Source organism: Chiloscyllium plagiosum, chromosome 1 (assembly GCF_004010195.1).
Source record: "Chiloscyllium plagiosum isolate BGI_BamShark_2017 chromosome 1, ASM401019v2, whole genome shotgun sequence".
NCBI classification, from domain to species: domain Eukaryota; kingdom Metazoa; phylum Chordata; class Chondrichthyes; order Orectolobiformes; family Hemiscylliidae; genus Chiloscyllium; species Chiloscyllium plagiosum.
Genome location: NC_057710.1, coordinates 155565617 through 155579863, shown reverse-complemented (window position 1 = coordinate 155579863; position 14247 = coordinate 155565617). Strand labels below are relative to the sequence as shown.

The 14247-nt window shown below is 38.3% G+C and overlaps 1 protein-coding gene across 6 annotated transcripts in view; it reads right to left on the bottom strand.

Moving 5' to 3' along the window:
- Window positions 1-5189: 5189 nt before the first annotated feature.
- Window positions 5190-14247, bottom strand: part of trim2a (tripartite motif containing 2a) — a 165811-nt gene continuing 156753 nt past the window's right edge. For 5 of the 6 annotated variants that reach the window (XM_043700083.1, XM_043700064.1, XM_043700072.1 and 2 more), the window contains exons 9-12: window positions 11825-12005; window positions 9262-9332; window positions 5749-5889; window positions 5190-5543 (exon numbers count right to left, since the gene is read on the bottom strand). In XM_043700083.1, the coding sequence (XP_043556018.1) occupies window positions 5391-5543; window positions 5749-5889; window positions 9262-9332; window positions 11825-12005 (546 nt within the window). In that variant the 3' untranslated portion in view covers window positions 5190-5390. The remainder of the gene's footprint in view (window positions 5544-5748; window positions 5890-9261; window positions 9333-11824; window positions 12006-14247) is intronic. The other variant, XM_043700091.1, reaches the window with a different exon arrangement.

Genomic DNA, 14247 nt, shown 5'->3' with positions numbered 1-14247 from the left:
CATATGCAGTTCACTGGAGCAATAGCACATTCAAAAGTGAAACTGACTTCAACTGAAGCAATTTTGGTCACCCAATTTACTTTTAAAAAATGGCACATGGGCTTTAGACATTTGAGGAAAAGGCGTAAACCTTCCAGGGTTCTTTGGGGAGCTAAGGTATCCCTTGGGTATTATTAAGAGTTGATATGAATTGGTGCACAAAGTGGATAAGTGTTGGAACTATCAAGCATGCAAGTCGTTTAAATACCTGCACTTTATATTTTGAAACAAGGGATCAGCCAGCCTACAGTTGGAATCTATTTTCAATTTCAATGTATGTATATTAATGTAAGTCTGAGTGTTACCATTGTAAGTTGGGCTGCTTCACTGTTTCCACAACTGATCATTGTCAGTAAATAAAAAACCGAAAGAACTGCAGATGTTGGAAATCAGAAGCAAAAACAGAAATTGCTGGAAAAAGTCAGCAGGTCTGGCAGCACTGTGGAGAGAAAGCAGAATTAATGTTTCAAGTTCAGTGACCCTTCTTCAGAACCTGAACCAGAACAGAGTATGATTCTGAACTCCATAAGGAGAGGAGATTAAATGATTGAAAAGCTTAATCAAAAAGTTAGAGGGAAGTATGGTAGAGAAGTGCAGAGAAGGAATTGTTTGGGGCTTAGGTATCTGATGACACAGGCCCAAGTGGTGTACTAATTGTAACTAAGTGTGCACACACACCAAAATTAAAGGATTTTGTAGATGTCAAGAGGGTTGTGAGGTTGGAGACATTACAAACCTAGAGACAGCTGAGGCCATGGAATTATCTGAAAATAAGAATGAGGGTTTTAAAATTAAGATGTTGCTTGACAAAGATCCAAAGTGGACCATCAAACACAAGAGTGGTAGGAGAATATGACTTGCTGCAAATTAACACATGGATAGCAGATTTTTCAATGACTCAACAATTAGTGTTTGGTCAAGTGAGATTCATGGCACCTGGTTTGCCTTGGTTCGGAGCAACTTTTATGCAATCTGCTATTTTGTGCGTCTGAATTCTTGAATGGATTTCTCTGGGAATCATAACAGAGCAGAAAAAGGCTTGCCACTGCTGACACCTTCTGGATTCACACCACTGGTGCCATTTTTAAAACCTAACTGCATACTATGCCAGATGTTGCCAGCTGGGAATTGGCCTTTACATTGTGGTCAAGATTAGAGTGGTGCTGGAAATGTGTAGCAGATCAGGCAACATCCGAGGAACAGGAAAATTGACGTTTCGGGCAGGAGCGCTTCATCAGGATCAAAACAAGGGATCATGAGACAAAACAAGGGATTTTTTTCTCTCAATAGTCAAGAATCTGATTTTTTCATTCTCACCATATTTTCCCATGTACAAGGCCATTGCTCATGCCATACGGTTGACATGAAGAACTGCCTGTTGTTTTGGCAAGTCTATTAGGTTTATTTGACACAATTGGCACAATTTATTCCTGAACCAACCAGCATTTAGTGGTTAATCGGGATTAAATGGGAGTCACACAGCTTTCTTAAGAGTCCCAAAGACGGTTGGCAAACCCAATCCATGGAGTTATCGGAAGGCTCCTCATTATCAGGCACCTTATACCTGAAGGACCTTTTTGGGGAAAAAGAGAGCCACTCCTTGCCTCTGATCTCAGTGCCCATCCCTCCTGCAACTCGCTATCTACCCTTTCTTAGAGTCCCAAGAGTCTAACAATGAATTTTGCAGAAGTTGCTGGAGCATTACTGATAGCAGCCTCTGACCCTGGTGGTGCTAGCCGCAATAGAGAGCTGACAGCCAGCAGCTCTTGATGGGTAGGATTTCTGCCACTGGAATCCTAAATCCCATGGAAGTCTGATACTGACCAGTTAAATGTCTTACAGTCACTTCATTTGGTTGAACTTCCACTGTAGCATTGAAGCTGGTTTCCAACTGGTGGATGGGACCTTCAGGACATTAAATTCAATCCTGTGTTTCAAAGCAATCCCTTGGTTGGTTAAAATACTTTGGAATGTCCTGTGGAGTGCAAGTGTTGTAAATGCAAGTTATTCTTTTTCAAGGGCTTGACAGGTCAAATTCACCCTCCTAGAGGAAAAATGCATTTATCAAAAAACTTCATCATAACTGAGCTCATAAATTAATTTTTTAGCTCATTCATTGTGTACAGGTGACACTTGCTGGGCCAGCCTTGTTTGCCCATTCCAAGTTGACCTTGAGAAAGTGGTGGTGAGCTGCCTTCTGGAATCACTGCTGTCCATTTGGTGTTAGCATACCCACAACAGCATTGGGAAGGGAGTTCCACGATTTTGTCTCGTGAAACTGAGAGAATGGCGATATATTTGCACATCAGGATAGTGGTTGGGTTCCTATGTATCTGCTACCCTTGTCACTCTATATAGAAGTGGTCATCGGTTTGAAAGGTGCTTTAAGGGGCCTTAGATGATTTTTGCAGTTCATCTTGTTGATAGTGCACACTGCCGGTATTGAGTGTTGGTGGTGGAGGAAGTGAATATATGTGGATATGCTGCCAATTAAGTGGGCTGCTGTGTACTGGATATTGTAAAGGTTTGTGTGTTGTTGGAGCTGCACTCTGCCAGGCATGTGGAGAATATTCCATCATACTCTTGACGTGTGCCTCATAGATGCTGGATAGGGTTTGGAGTAAGTTGAGTTATGCTGCAGCTTCCTAGCATCCAACCTGCTGTAGTAGCCACTGAATGTGTATGGCTTGTCCAGCCAATGGTAACCCTCAGGTTGTTGATTGTAGGTTATTCAGTGATAGTAACGCTATTGAATGTCAAGTGACCATGGTTAGATTCTCTGTTAGAGATGGTCATTGGTGGCATTTGTGTGGCATGAATGTTACTTGCTACTTGTCATCCCAAGTCTGGATATTATCATGAACTGCTTCATTGTCTGAGGAATCAGGTGGTGACAAACAATGTATATTCTACTGAATTTTTACAGTATTCCAAGGGCTTTCCTTAATATAAGTCAAACATTGCTCATTTCACACATATAAGGCAGTACCATTCTACTTATTCTCCAGACTTTTTAAAATATTACTTCAAGTTTACCTCCATACATTAAACAGGAGAGAATAGGATCCTGAGAGTATAAATATTGCAGGGCGTATTCATTAAGCTGAAGGATAGTACAGAAAGGGTCAAACTTGACTCTTTAACAGTACAAATAAATAAATCTTTATATTCAAGAGAACACAGATATAGATATTTTGAGTGCATGACATTTTTATTTTTCCCCATAAACAAGTTATTTTCAACTGAATCACAATGATGGAATGTTGTAACATTCAAACAATGCATAAATTGTCCCTCAAACATTAGCAGAAGCATTTAACATGGAACTTACAACAAAAAAAATGCCCAAGTTGATAAACTGAATTCCAGTTTTGTTGCACACACTATGCAGAATCCCCAAACTTTTCTTGTGGAAACTCTCTTGTACAGTTTCTGACGTAAGAAGAGTACACCTGTTAAGGCCATGCTGTTACACGCCATGCAAACATCAGTGATGGGAATGTGGAGGGAGAGGAGAAAAGAGTCACCTACTCCAGTCTTAAATACAACAACAGCAAAGGAGAGCAAGAGGGCTTACATTTACACACAGCACATCTAAGCTTTGGCTACTCAAAATACCACCTTTAGCATCACTCTTTATAATGTTTTGAACATATTCTTCCAAACAATTTCCTCAAACATTTGGCAACAGAGGCATTTTGTTAATCCATTGAGATAAAATATAAATAGTTCTGTTGACCATTTTTCCAAACAAAATGTTAAATTTACAGCTTAATGCAGCACTTTGTTCTTTATTCCCTGCTCGAGAAAGTATAGTTAATTACTGGTCCAAATAAAGGATTACTAATCTACACACATTATTAACATTATCTTGATTTTTCTTCCTCCTCTTCCTCACTCCCCATCCCCACATGAAAAAAAATGTGCACATCAGCAATTAAATAGTTCTAAATCAGCAGCCACAGATTAAAAGAGATAATCATGTTGAATGTAAATGAGCTATCAACTTTCAATATTTTAGTGCACTTCAAAAGATTGATAAATGTTTTCCAATTATGCAACCTTAGCACAAATTAAAATTATGATAAATAGATGCAACTAATTACCTGAGTAGACTGCAAGAAAAATTAGCAAATCATACAACAAACCTAGCAAATTCAATAAATAGCGACAGTAGAAAATTTAATGAAGGTGTACACATACTTTCAATTTGTATCCTTTTGCTCAGCAGGATTATACCTCTGTTCAGTTTAATTTAGGATACGTTAAATAATTCAAGACTAATGTTAATGTATTTTTCAAGCTTTATCTCTTGCATCAAAAATGACGGATTGCACAGCTAACAGAGCGGCACATAGCATGCATCATGGACTTTGGTTAAAACCGGGAATTGTGGTAAAACAACCAGTTACTTATATTTGATGCCATTATTTTAAAAGTTGCCAAGGAATTAAAGCACAATATATACTAGGCTCACAATTCCCTCATAATTTGCTGCAAAATTGCTTTATACCATCACACCCTGGTGCAATATAAGTGGTATTATTCTGGAATTAGTAATAATAGCTGATTAGGATTTTTAATGGAATGTCCGCATAAATGTGATGCGATTGTGAGAAAATGACATAATGCATTCACTACAGACTTCCAGTGATTTACCCTCCATACTAAAATACAAGGGTTTAATAGTAAGACCTAGTCAGAGAGTATATATATATATATATATATGTATATTATAAAAAATAAAAATGTAGCTGTGAACAAGGGCAGCAACAGTCATTAAATTTAAGAATCAGAAAGAATCCATAAGCTCAAAATCAAGTGCTCAATTTAGTCCTGAATGTCACCCAGAATGGCTGCTTTCTGCCATTTGCTCATTTGCAACCACATACTCGAGATATATATATATACACACACACGCACACACATACACACATTTGGACATTTGATGTGAAAGCTCCCAGTACAGAATGAATGCAGTTTCTGTTTAATAATTTGCTAGTACGTTTTATTCCTAAATTCATGAGCAGCTAGCTACATTCTCCATTATGTGTGTCTGCATATCCAAAATGTGCAATTGTCTGTTTAATTTATTAGTTTTATGATAACACTGTTTGATTCCTTTGTGGCTAGACCGCAGCGCAATGAAAGTTAGAGGAAATCCCAGGTATAAAACTGCACATATTTCTTCCACGTGTTTAGTTTACTTAAATAACCTGGGACAGGAAAAGGCATCAAACAAAAACAATCTTCAACAGGCCGCTCCCATCCTAAAGGTAAACTTAGTGAGTTAACATTGGAATTCATCTGCATCCAGTTCCAATTAGATTTGTAGATCCAAAGAGCAAATGTTACTGCAAATAGCGATAAACTTTAAAGCAATGATTTCCAGAGTCAGCTACTACTACATGACCATCTGAGGTCAATGCTAAACCTTGAGGTCCATAAAGAGGATCAGCTGAAGTGTTAATATAAGACAGAAACGATCCACTTCCATCAAACACCTGTTTAAAACAGAAATAAAAGCAGTATTTAAAGGGAGCACAAAGATTAATTTCAGATTTTCCTTCTGTGTATTCAAAGCTACAGATTTTTTAAAAATATATTTCAATCTGTGTTTACCAGTTATGTAGTATCAATTAGCTGAGGAACAAGGGAGTGACAAAAATGCGAGATATGTGACTTTGTTATTGAAACTATTTTTATTACCTGTATACGGCTATTTCCCCAGTCAGCAACTATAATATTTCCATTGGAATCCACTGCCACTCCTGTCGGAGCATTAAACTGGCCATTTCCTTCTCCATTAGATCCAAACTTTAATACAAACTCACCATCTGTGTTAAATACCTGTATTTAAAATGAGAGGATGTTGCACATATTTAAAAGAAAATGCACTGTCAAGCTTGTAAGATTTTAAACTAATATCTAGGGCAGGATTATCCTACACAAAATCAAGACAGAATGGAGACAGGATGGCAAAAAAATGGGTCTGAAGAATGCTCAGATTGGACTTGAAATAGTAACCCTGTTTCTCTCCAGGGATGATGGATGTTGAGTGCACCTAGCATTTTCCAACATCTTCTTTTAAGATCTCTAACTTCTACAGTATTGTTTGTCGTGTAGATAAAATGACAGCAGTCTGTGTACTAGTCTGTTGTGTCTACTGTATTCCCAATTTTGACCTCCCACCAGATGGAGATGGGGGTCGTGTGAAAGCAAGTCGAATGCCTTGTTAGTTATGCAGATAGAGGTCATGAGGGAGCTTAAGTGCCCACCTTCTGACTACTCTGCATTTTCTTGGAATGTAGCAGTTCGGTGTTCCAAAGCAGATCAGTTACAACCTGACAGAAATGGTCGAAGGGAAGGGTTGGAACTTTGAACATGAAATTTCTGAGCAGTAATAGCATTTTACTAACCAACGTTCTTTAGCCTAGGTCCCAGCTTTCCATTGACTCTGACGATGTGGAAGAAGGTTCTTTTTTAAATAATACCACACAGGGACAGCAGTCACTTAAATTTAGACGGGAATGTGATCTATTTCCCCAGAGTCCCATCTCTGATTTACCCAGCCACAAAGTGGATTCATTCCTAGTGTTATTAAGACCCTAGCCCTGTGAGAATTGTTTCATGGCACTTGAGGGATAGAGGAGAAGCACAAAACGGGATCACTTCTGCTCTCCAATGGGAAAATCTGGCTGTTTGATGTTCAATAAAATTATTTTGTCTTTACACAGAAATCAATCAAGTTAAAAACCTGAATGGCTTTATTTTTGTCTGTGCATGAATCCTTGATTAATTTCAGTGAACTGAACCATTGAAAACTCAAAGCAGTTAAAAACCATGTTGAAATTTGGGATGGCATGGTGGCTCAGTGGTTGAGACTGCTGCCTCACAGTGCCAGCGACCTTGGCTCAACTTGACTCATGTCTGCATGGGTTTCTTCCAGGTGCTCCAATTTCCTCCAATAGTCCAAAGATGTGCAGATTGTATGGATTGGCTATGCTAAATTACCCAGAGTATGTAAGGATGTGTAGGTTAGGAGAAGTACCCATTGGAAATGCAGGGTTACAGGGTAGAGATGTCCGACTGAGTCTGGGTGGGATACTCTGAGGGTCAATTGACCCTCAATGGGCAGAATGGCCTACTGTTACCCTTTAGAGATTCTAATTTTGTCCTTTGGATTCTACCCCCTCAAATTAAAAAAAACAAATATTGCTATAATACGGTTTAGGTCTGCAAAGAAATTCTATTTTCATTATTTGTATCATGGATTTGCAATGTGCTGATGCAATGGATGAATAGAAACTTTATTTAATGCAATCGGTTTCAAGTTTATTTCAATGTCACATAAATGTCAGCAAAAAGATAAAAATCTCACAACACCAGAATACAGTCCAACAGGTTTAATTGGAAGCACACTAGCTTTCGGAGCGCCACTCCTTCATCAGGTGGTTGTCCGAAAGCTAGTGTGCTTCCAATTAAACCTGTTGGACTATAACCTGGTGTTGTGTGATTTTTAACTTTGTACACCCCAGTTCTCTCCGGTATCTCCAAAGCAAAAAGATAGGACAACATATGCATGATCATTCATTATTACTGTAATGGTACAACCAGACCAAAACAGTAAATCTGGGGTAATTAATTTATAGTCAGTGATAAACAGATCAAACCAGTCCTTCAATATCCCTCATTCTTCTAAACTTCAGTGAATATAGTCATAACCGATCCAGTCTCTCTTCATGTCAGTTCTGCCATACCAAGAATCAGTTAATTAAACCTCTGTTCTTCCTCCATAGCAAAACACTTTCCTGCGATAAAGAGATCAAAACTACACATAATCCTGTAGGTGTGGTCTCAGCAAGATCCTGTACAATTGCAGTAAGACATCCCTGCTTCTGTATTTGAACACTGTCACTCAAAAGACCAACCTATCATTTGCCTCCTTTGCCTGCTGCTCTGCATGCACATTTCCCAATCTATTGTCATGCAGATAATAAACTGTCTTCCTGGTTTTGCTTCCAAAGTGGATAACCTCGTATTTATCCACATTATACTTCTTCTGCCATGCATTTGTCACCTTGTCCAAATCACACTGAAGCATCTCTGCAAACTCCTCACAGTTCACCCTCCCCCCCCCCCCCCCCCAGCTTTGTGACATCTGTAAACTTGAAGATACTACATTTAGTTCCCTTATCTAAATCATTAATATATTTTGTGAATAGCTGGGATCTAAGCAAATATCCCTACAGTGTCCCACCAGTCACTGCCTGTCAATTGGAAAAAAGATCTATTTATTCCTATTCTTTGTTTCCTGTCTGCCAATCAGTTGTCTGCCAAAGTCAGTATGCTACCCCCAATCCCATGTGCTTTAATTTTACATGCTAATCTCTTGAGACTTTATTGAAAGCCCAAATAAACTGCCCTTTATCCTAGTTATAGTCTCAATTTTCCAGTAGATTTGTACAATTAGAGCAAACTAGACAGCATGCTATTTCATGATAAAATCTTATTTCACTCTGGATTGTAAAGAAAGCTGCATTTTAAATACAATCATCAATTGTTGAATGTTGTACTTAAATGTAAGCTCTTAAAAACAATTCACATCACCTGATAGAAGACAAATATAGTGGTATTATTTCCAATTATTAAAATACAGCAAATCTAAAAGACAAAAGGCAGCAGTGGAACCTGTGCCCTAAATCAAAGATAACCAAAATATAAACTGAAAGAGGATTGGAAGCAAATTGCGCAACACTCTTCTCTTTGGGAACCAAGTTTCAACCTACCTCTTAATAATGGAACGAAATGCTTCCCCTTTCTGTTAACTGCAAGAATTCCACATATAATAAATAAGGACATTCCTAATTTTTTTTTCCTGGTATCTTTGTGTGCACAACTAATTCTCTACCATTATTCCAGTACAAGTTGGCAATCTCTCAGCCTCAAAACTGGTTAATATGAAAAACCAAATTTGACAGCTCGAGCAGAGGGCTTTGAAGCTGGTCTTAACAGGCGCTGACAGTTCAGGAAGTAACATTTTAAAAAGACAGCAATGATATCCATCACCTCAGTTGACTTTCCAAGTCAGAGCCGTACGGCATTGTCTTCATTTGTAAAGAAACTGGATTGCCTGGAAGAGCATTTTCCAGCACTCTGCATTTGCTCATCTTTAATACAAGTTAGGTCTAACAGATTAGCAAAATGTAAAGCTTTGTATACCTTAACAGAATGGTTATGAAAATCTGTAACAATGATTTCATTATTGTTGTTGACTGCTGCGAAATGAGGCCCTGGAAGAGAAAAGAAACGCAGGAAATTAGCGGCTCAGTCAAATGTTTTTTAAAAAACAAAATTGAACAATTAATTTGGAGTCACAAAATGCACTCTAACTCCACCACGTGTTGCCTTTTTTGAAATACTAGTTTGGGTAGATATAAAGGTGAATAAGGTGGAAAGTAAATGGTACATGGAACATTCTGTTTTATAAAATTTGCATGAAGAACTAAACCTGTATTTCCAATAATTTGCATTTTGATACGCTCAATTCCCAAAAGAAAGGCCCCTGGTTTAGAAACAAAGGTATACAAAATCAAAATCTTATTGTATTTCTGAAGCTTGAAATGTTTTGTCACAGAAAGCATTTGAGGAAAGGGTCTTCATTTTATTTTAAAATTAATAAAATGCACTTTGCTTTCTCCCCTAAGGATTGGGATTAGCTTTGGATTGTTCTAATAAAGCTTGTACAGGCACATATAAAATAGATTTCCTCTGTACTAGTAATCTCTACAATTCTAAAATGACATGGAATGCTGTTAGTAGTAACTCAGATCATATACTCTGACAATGGAAATGTCTAGTATAAATTAACTGGTTAACTGGAAAATGACAGTACCATTTTCTAAAGAATCTAATGACTAGCAACTTTAATCTTTTGTCTGTATTATCACAATGGATTGGTACAGTTTCTGCTGGACTCCTTTCTCTTTTGCCTTGCATAAAACCATTGAAGCTCATCAATTACTAAACAGTCATTTCGCATCACAATGAATGTAGCTCCTGACCAAGTAAATAGCATGGCTGTTGGAGCTCTGCACAGTAGATGTAGCAGACAACTGGAACATTGTAGAAGTCAAACTATTCCAAATGTGAGGTGCAGTTTTTTAAAAAAGGAAAGAAAACCTGTGTGGAACACCCAAGAAATGGTTGACTAAGTGCGGACAGGATTCCTTTGTGACAGAAAAATTGATAAATCTGCTAATGCCTTGAGCATCACAAAATGCAAAATATCAAGAAGTAATTTGACCTGAAGATTGAGGTTGTAACAAGATGTGCATTAATTTTCCTCTCTAAAATTATACTCCTCCAAAATGTTTTTGTCATAAGTCAAGCAGCAAGTATTACTTTCTCCTACTAGGGTCTTCAGAAAATATTTAAAACAATCCAAAAAAGCTAAACAATTTCTGGGAAGGATGCTTGAGTTAACTGCAATCATCAATTGAGAATATAACAGATTAGAAAATAAGTTAATTTATGTTTTATTTAAAGCAACATACTTCTTTAGGTCAATATTTTGGACCGAAAATTCAATCACTATAAGTCTTAGTAAAGGTTGTGGTATTCATTGTTAAGTCCAAATGATTACAGTAGTATTCTCCTGCGGCAAGAAAATGTTGAGAAAGAGAAAAACTAAAATATTCTGGAGCATTCTACAATTAAATGTTATAAATATTCACTTTTTTTTTAAGTCTAGAATTACAGACACATTAACCTTAGACACTATCAATTCCCTACATAAATACAAGAAACAGCACAATGGAAAAAGAGAGATCAGACATAAAAATTGTGTGTTAGCAAGGCTTACAGAACTTTCTTTTCAAGCGAGCAAAAATATTAAATTAAAATCCATGGATCTGTAATAAAGCGAAACACATTTTGGCAACATATACCACTTATGATGCCATGTGTCTGCGGCCACAACATGAAATACAAGAAAAAGTCCCATTCCACCAGTTAGATGCTTTATTCTCCAAACACATTATAGAAATTCAGAGCATAATGATGCCACTGTTAATTATTTCCAGAGTCTCCCCATGTTGAAAACATGCAATTTCAGTAGTATTGCAGGCAAACACTAGCTACACAAATGGAAAGTTTCTATTAAGGCAGATCACCTGAACAACTGATGTGGCAAATGTCATGTCATAAGAGGGTATGTTTACAAACAGATATTTGTTCATTGTTGTAGAGATAGTGTTTAATCAATGTGTAGATGAGCCTGTCAGGTAACCTACAATCTGACTGGGAACTCAGCAGTAATGTGCTAGTATACTGACAGAAGAAGAGGGTGCAGAGCTCTGTAGTCTTACCAACTTGTAAAGACTGTAAACAAACATTTAAGAATATTTCAGAGGTCTGTCTTAAGCTCGTATAAAGATACCATACTGAAACAATTGTCAGGTTTCTTTTAGGAATGGAGACAAAAAAAGTGGTTTTACTTAAACTGGAGTCTGCACAATTTTTAAATGCACAATGTTTTTCCCCCCCCGAGTTTGCTCTCCAGAACATAATTTTCAGGAGGCCTTAATTGATATGTAACTTTTCTTCGATTTATTAATCTTACACATATGACAACTGATGAAATACATTTGGCAGGATTCATGCAGTTACCATCTTACCGAGGACAAGAACAAGCATGCGATGAATTGATGAAACATGTTTTGACCATGCAGAGTCTTCATGCAAATGTGTGCAGAAGAGGCAAGAAAGGGGGTTCAAGTATTACCATCAAGTGTACCTGCAAACTGCTTGTCACTGTTTCCTCGATTACCAAATTTTGTCACCAGCTTCCCATTAGGCTGGAAAATAAAGACGCAGCAAGCCTTGTTGTCCACCACAATTATATGACCATTCCGATCCACTGCAACACCCTTTGGTCCCAAAAGCTTCCCAGAGCCTAGCTTGGTCTGTGAGGAGAGAATGGAATGCAAACATTTGAAGTCAATTTGATATTTTTATTCTCAAATTTTCCCTCAGCAAAATGGATGAACAGGATCTCCACCTTCAGACATCTTCCAAAGTCACTTTCAAGTGACACAGAAAACTGGAGGAATCTCAGGGAAGAACCAGATTCTACTGCATTGGATTTCCAAAATGGTGCACTGCCATGATATCCCAGTATGGTTGGTTTAAATTGCTTTCGATGGAGATGGATAAAATTGAATTTTACTTTGAAAATGGCTAACAGAGTGATGATTTAACATCCAAATGTACACAGTATGTGGGGAAAAAGTTTCTTTTTTAAACAAAACATGTATATTATGGAAGGCATATATTTTATGTTCATGTTAGAATCCTAGCATCAAGATTAGAACCAGAAAGGCAATTTGAAAGAGCTGTTCAATCAGTTCCATTTTCCAATGCACATGGTTCTTTTGCAACTATTTAATTAATTCTCCTTTCTAAGTTACTAACAAATCTGCAACCACCACCCTTCAGGTTGCGCATTCCAAGTTGAACAAGTTGCTGCACAAAAACAAATTCTCAGAAGCACCAAAAGGAAAAAGATGTACAATTATGCAGGTCTGGGTTTTTAAATCACCGACATAGGTAATGGAAGCCAGGAAAAGTGCTGGCTTCAACTGCCCATCTCAGGATAAAAAAACTCATGAAGATCTTCATTTGTTGGGGGCAGGTGCATGTTCAGTGGAGTCAGTTGACTTGGATAAGAGGTTAGAGACAGTCACAAAGGCTGCTCTGTGTTGAGACAGGCTATTTAAAAAATGTCTCTCCTCATGAATGCTGCAAGATCCCTTAGCGGTCAATAACACATCCCTGCGCTCTCCCCTGACTCATATATAGCACCCATTTATATATTCTTGGCTGAAAGCCTAGAAATCCATTACTCTTCATTAGCTCCAAAAACAAACAAACATTTTTGAATGGACAGCTATGGCTCTCCTTTTCTGCTGCCAATTCCACAATGTTTATTTACACAAAATTAATGGTTAAGTGTTTGCATTTAAAGGCACTGGATGATAGACACTTCTATTGCCTTTAATAAAAAGCAAAATGCACTGAATAAATGTCTTTCTTCTTAAGATTTTAAACACATCACTAATAGATTCATTGACCGACTATAACTATACACTTAAAGCACTCAAACACTTATGCCATTGCTTGCTGGCATTAGGGCCACCTTTTGAACTCGCCTTTCAAAGGTTTTCTCTTGCAGATACAGTTCATGATCCCAGAGGTGAACTGAACCATGACTCTTCAAAAAGCTTGTTCAACTCATTAAAAACTGCAGAGCAACAGATCATGGCCCATCTCTACAATGCAGCCAGCCAGGTCGGGAATACTGGATCTGGGCACCCTGAACCAGCTCACATCCTTAAAAGGCACTCCTGAAAATCAGAAAGCTTAGGGATGTGGTGAGGAATCTGGATCTGCCTGGCATTTTTAATGTTATTCATCCCATCTTGATAAAAATCCAAGTCATTGTATTTTACATTCGATACTTCTGACAAATAGTGATCGCTGCATTAGAGACAATGAGGCAGTCGGTTTGTGCATAACAAGATTTTATAAACAGCAAGGCAGTAATCACCAAACAAAGATGTTTTATCATATTGAGAGATAACAAGATAATGACCAGGATACTAAGGATATATTCCTGCACAAGTTCAAAATGTGGCCACTGGGGGATCCAAGATGGCGGCGACCCAGCAAGACTGAGTCTATAGTGCTCCTCCCAAGACTTGGGTACAGTGGGTCACCCACCCCCTACCACGCTCACCAAATCATTTATAATAGTTGTGTAATTTAATTAGTTGTGTAATATTACATTTAAACAATTTAATCCTAAGTAAAAATGACTAAAGGGAAGAGAGCCCGCAGCTCTCAGCAAGCAGGAACCCCTCCCCCACCCTCTCCAGCTGCAGCAGAGGCGTCCACAGCCGCCCCGGGGGACTTACAGTAACAAGCCTTGCAGAAATGATTTCCAAGCTGGACGCGAAGATCGATGCCTTTATTGCAGAATCCAGAAATCGTTGGGACTCGCTCTCGGCCGCGCTGCAGAAGCACGACCGAGAAATCCAAGAAATTGAACGCCGAGTTGGAGGGGCGGAGCTAAAGGCCGCGACCTCGGAGACAACCGCTCAATCGGCCGTGGATCAGGTCCGGACTCTCGAGCAGCGAGTCCAGACC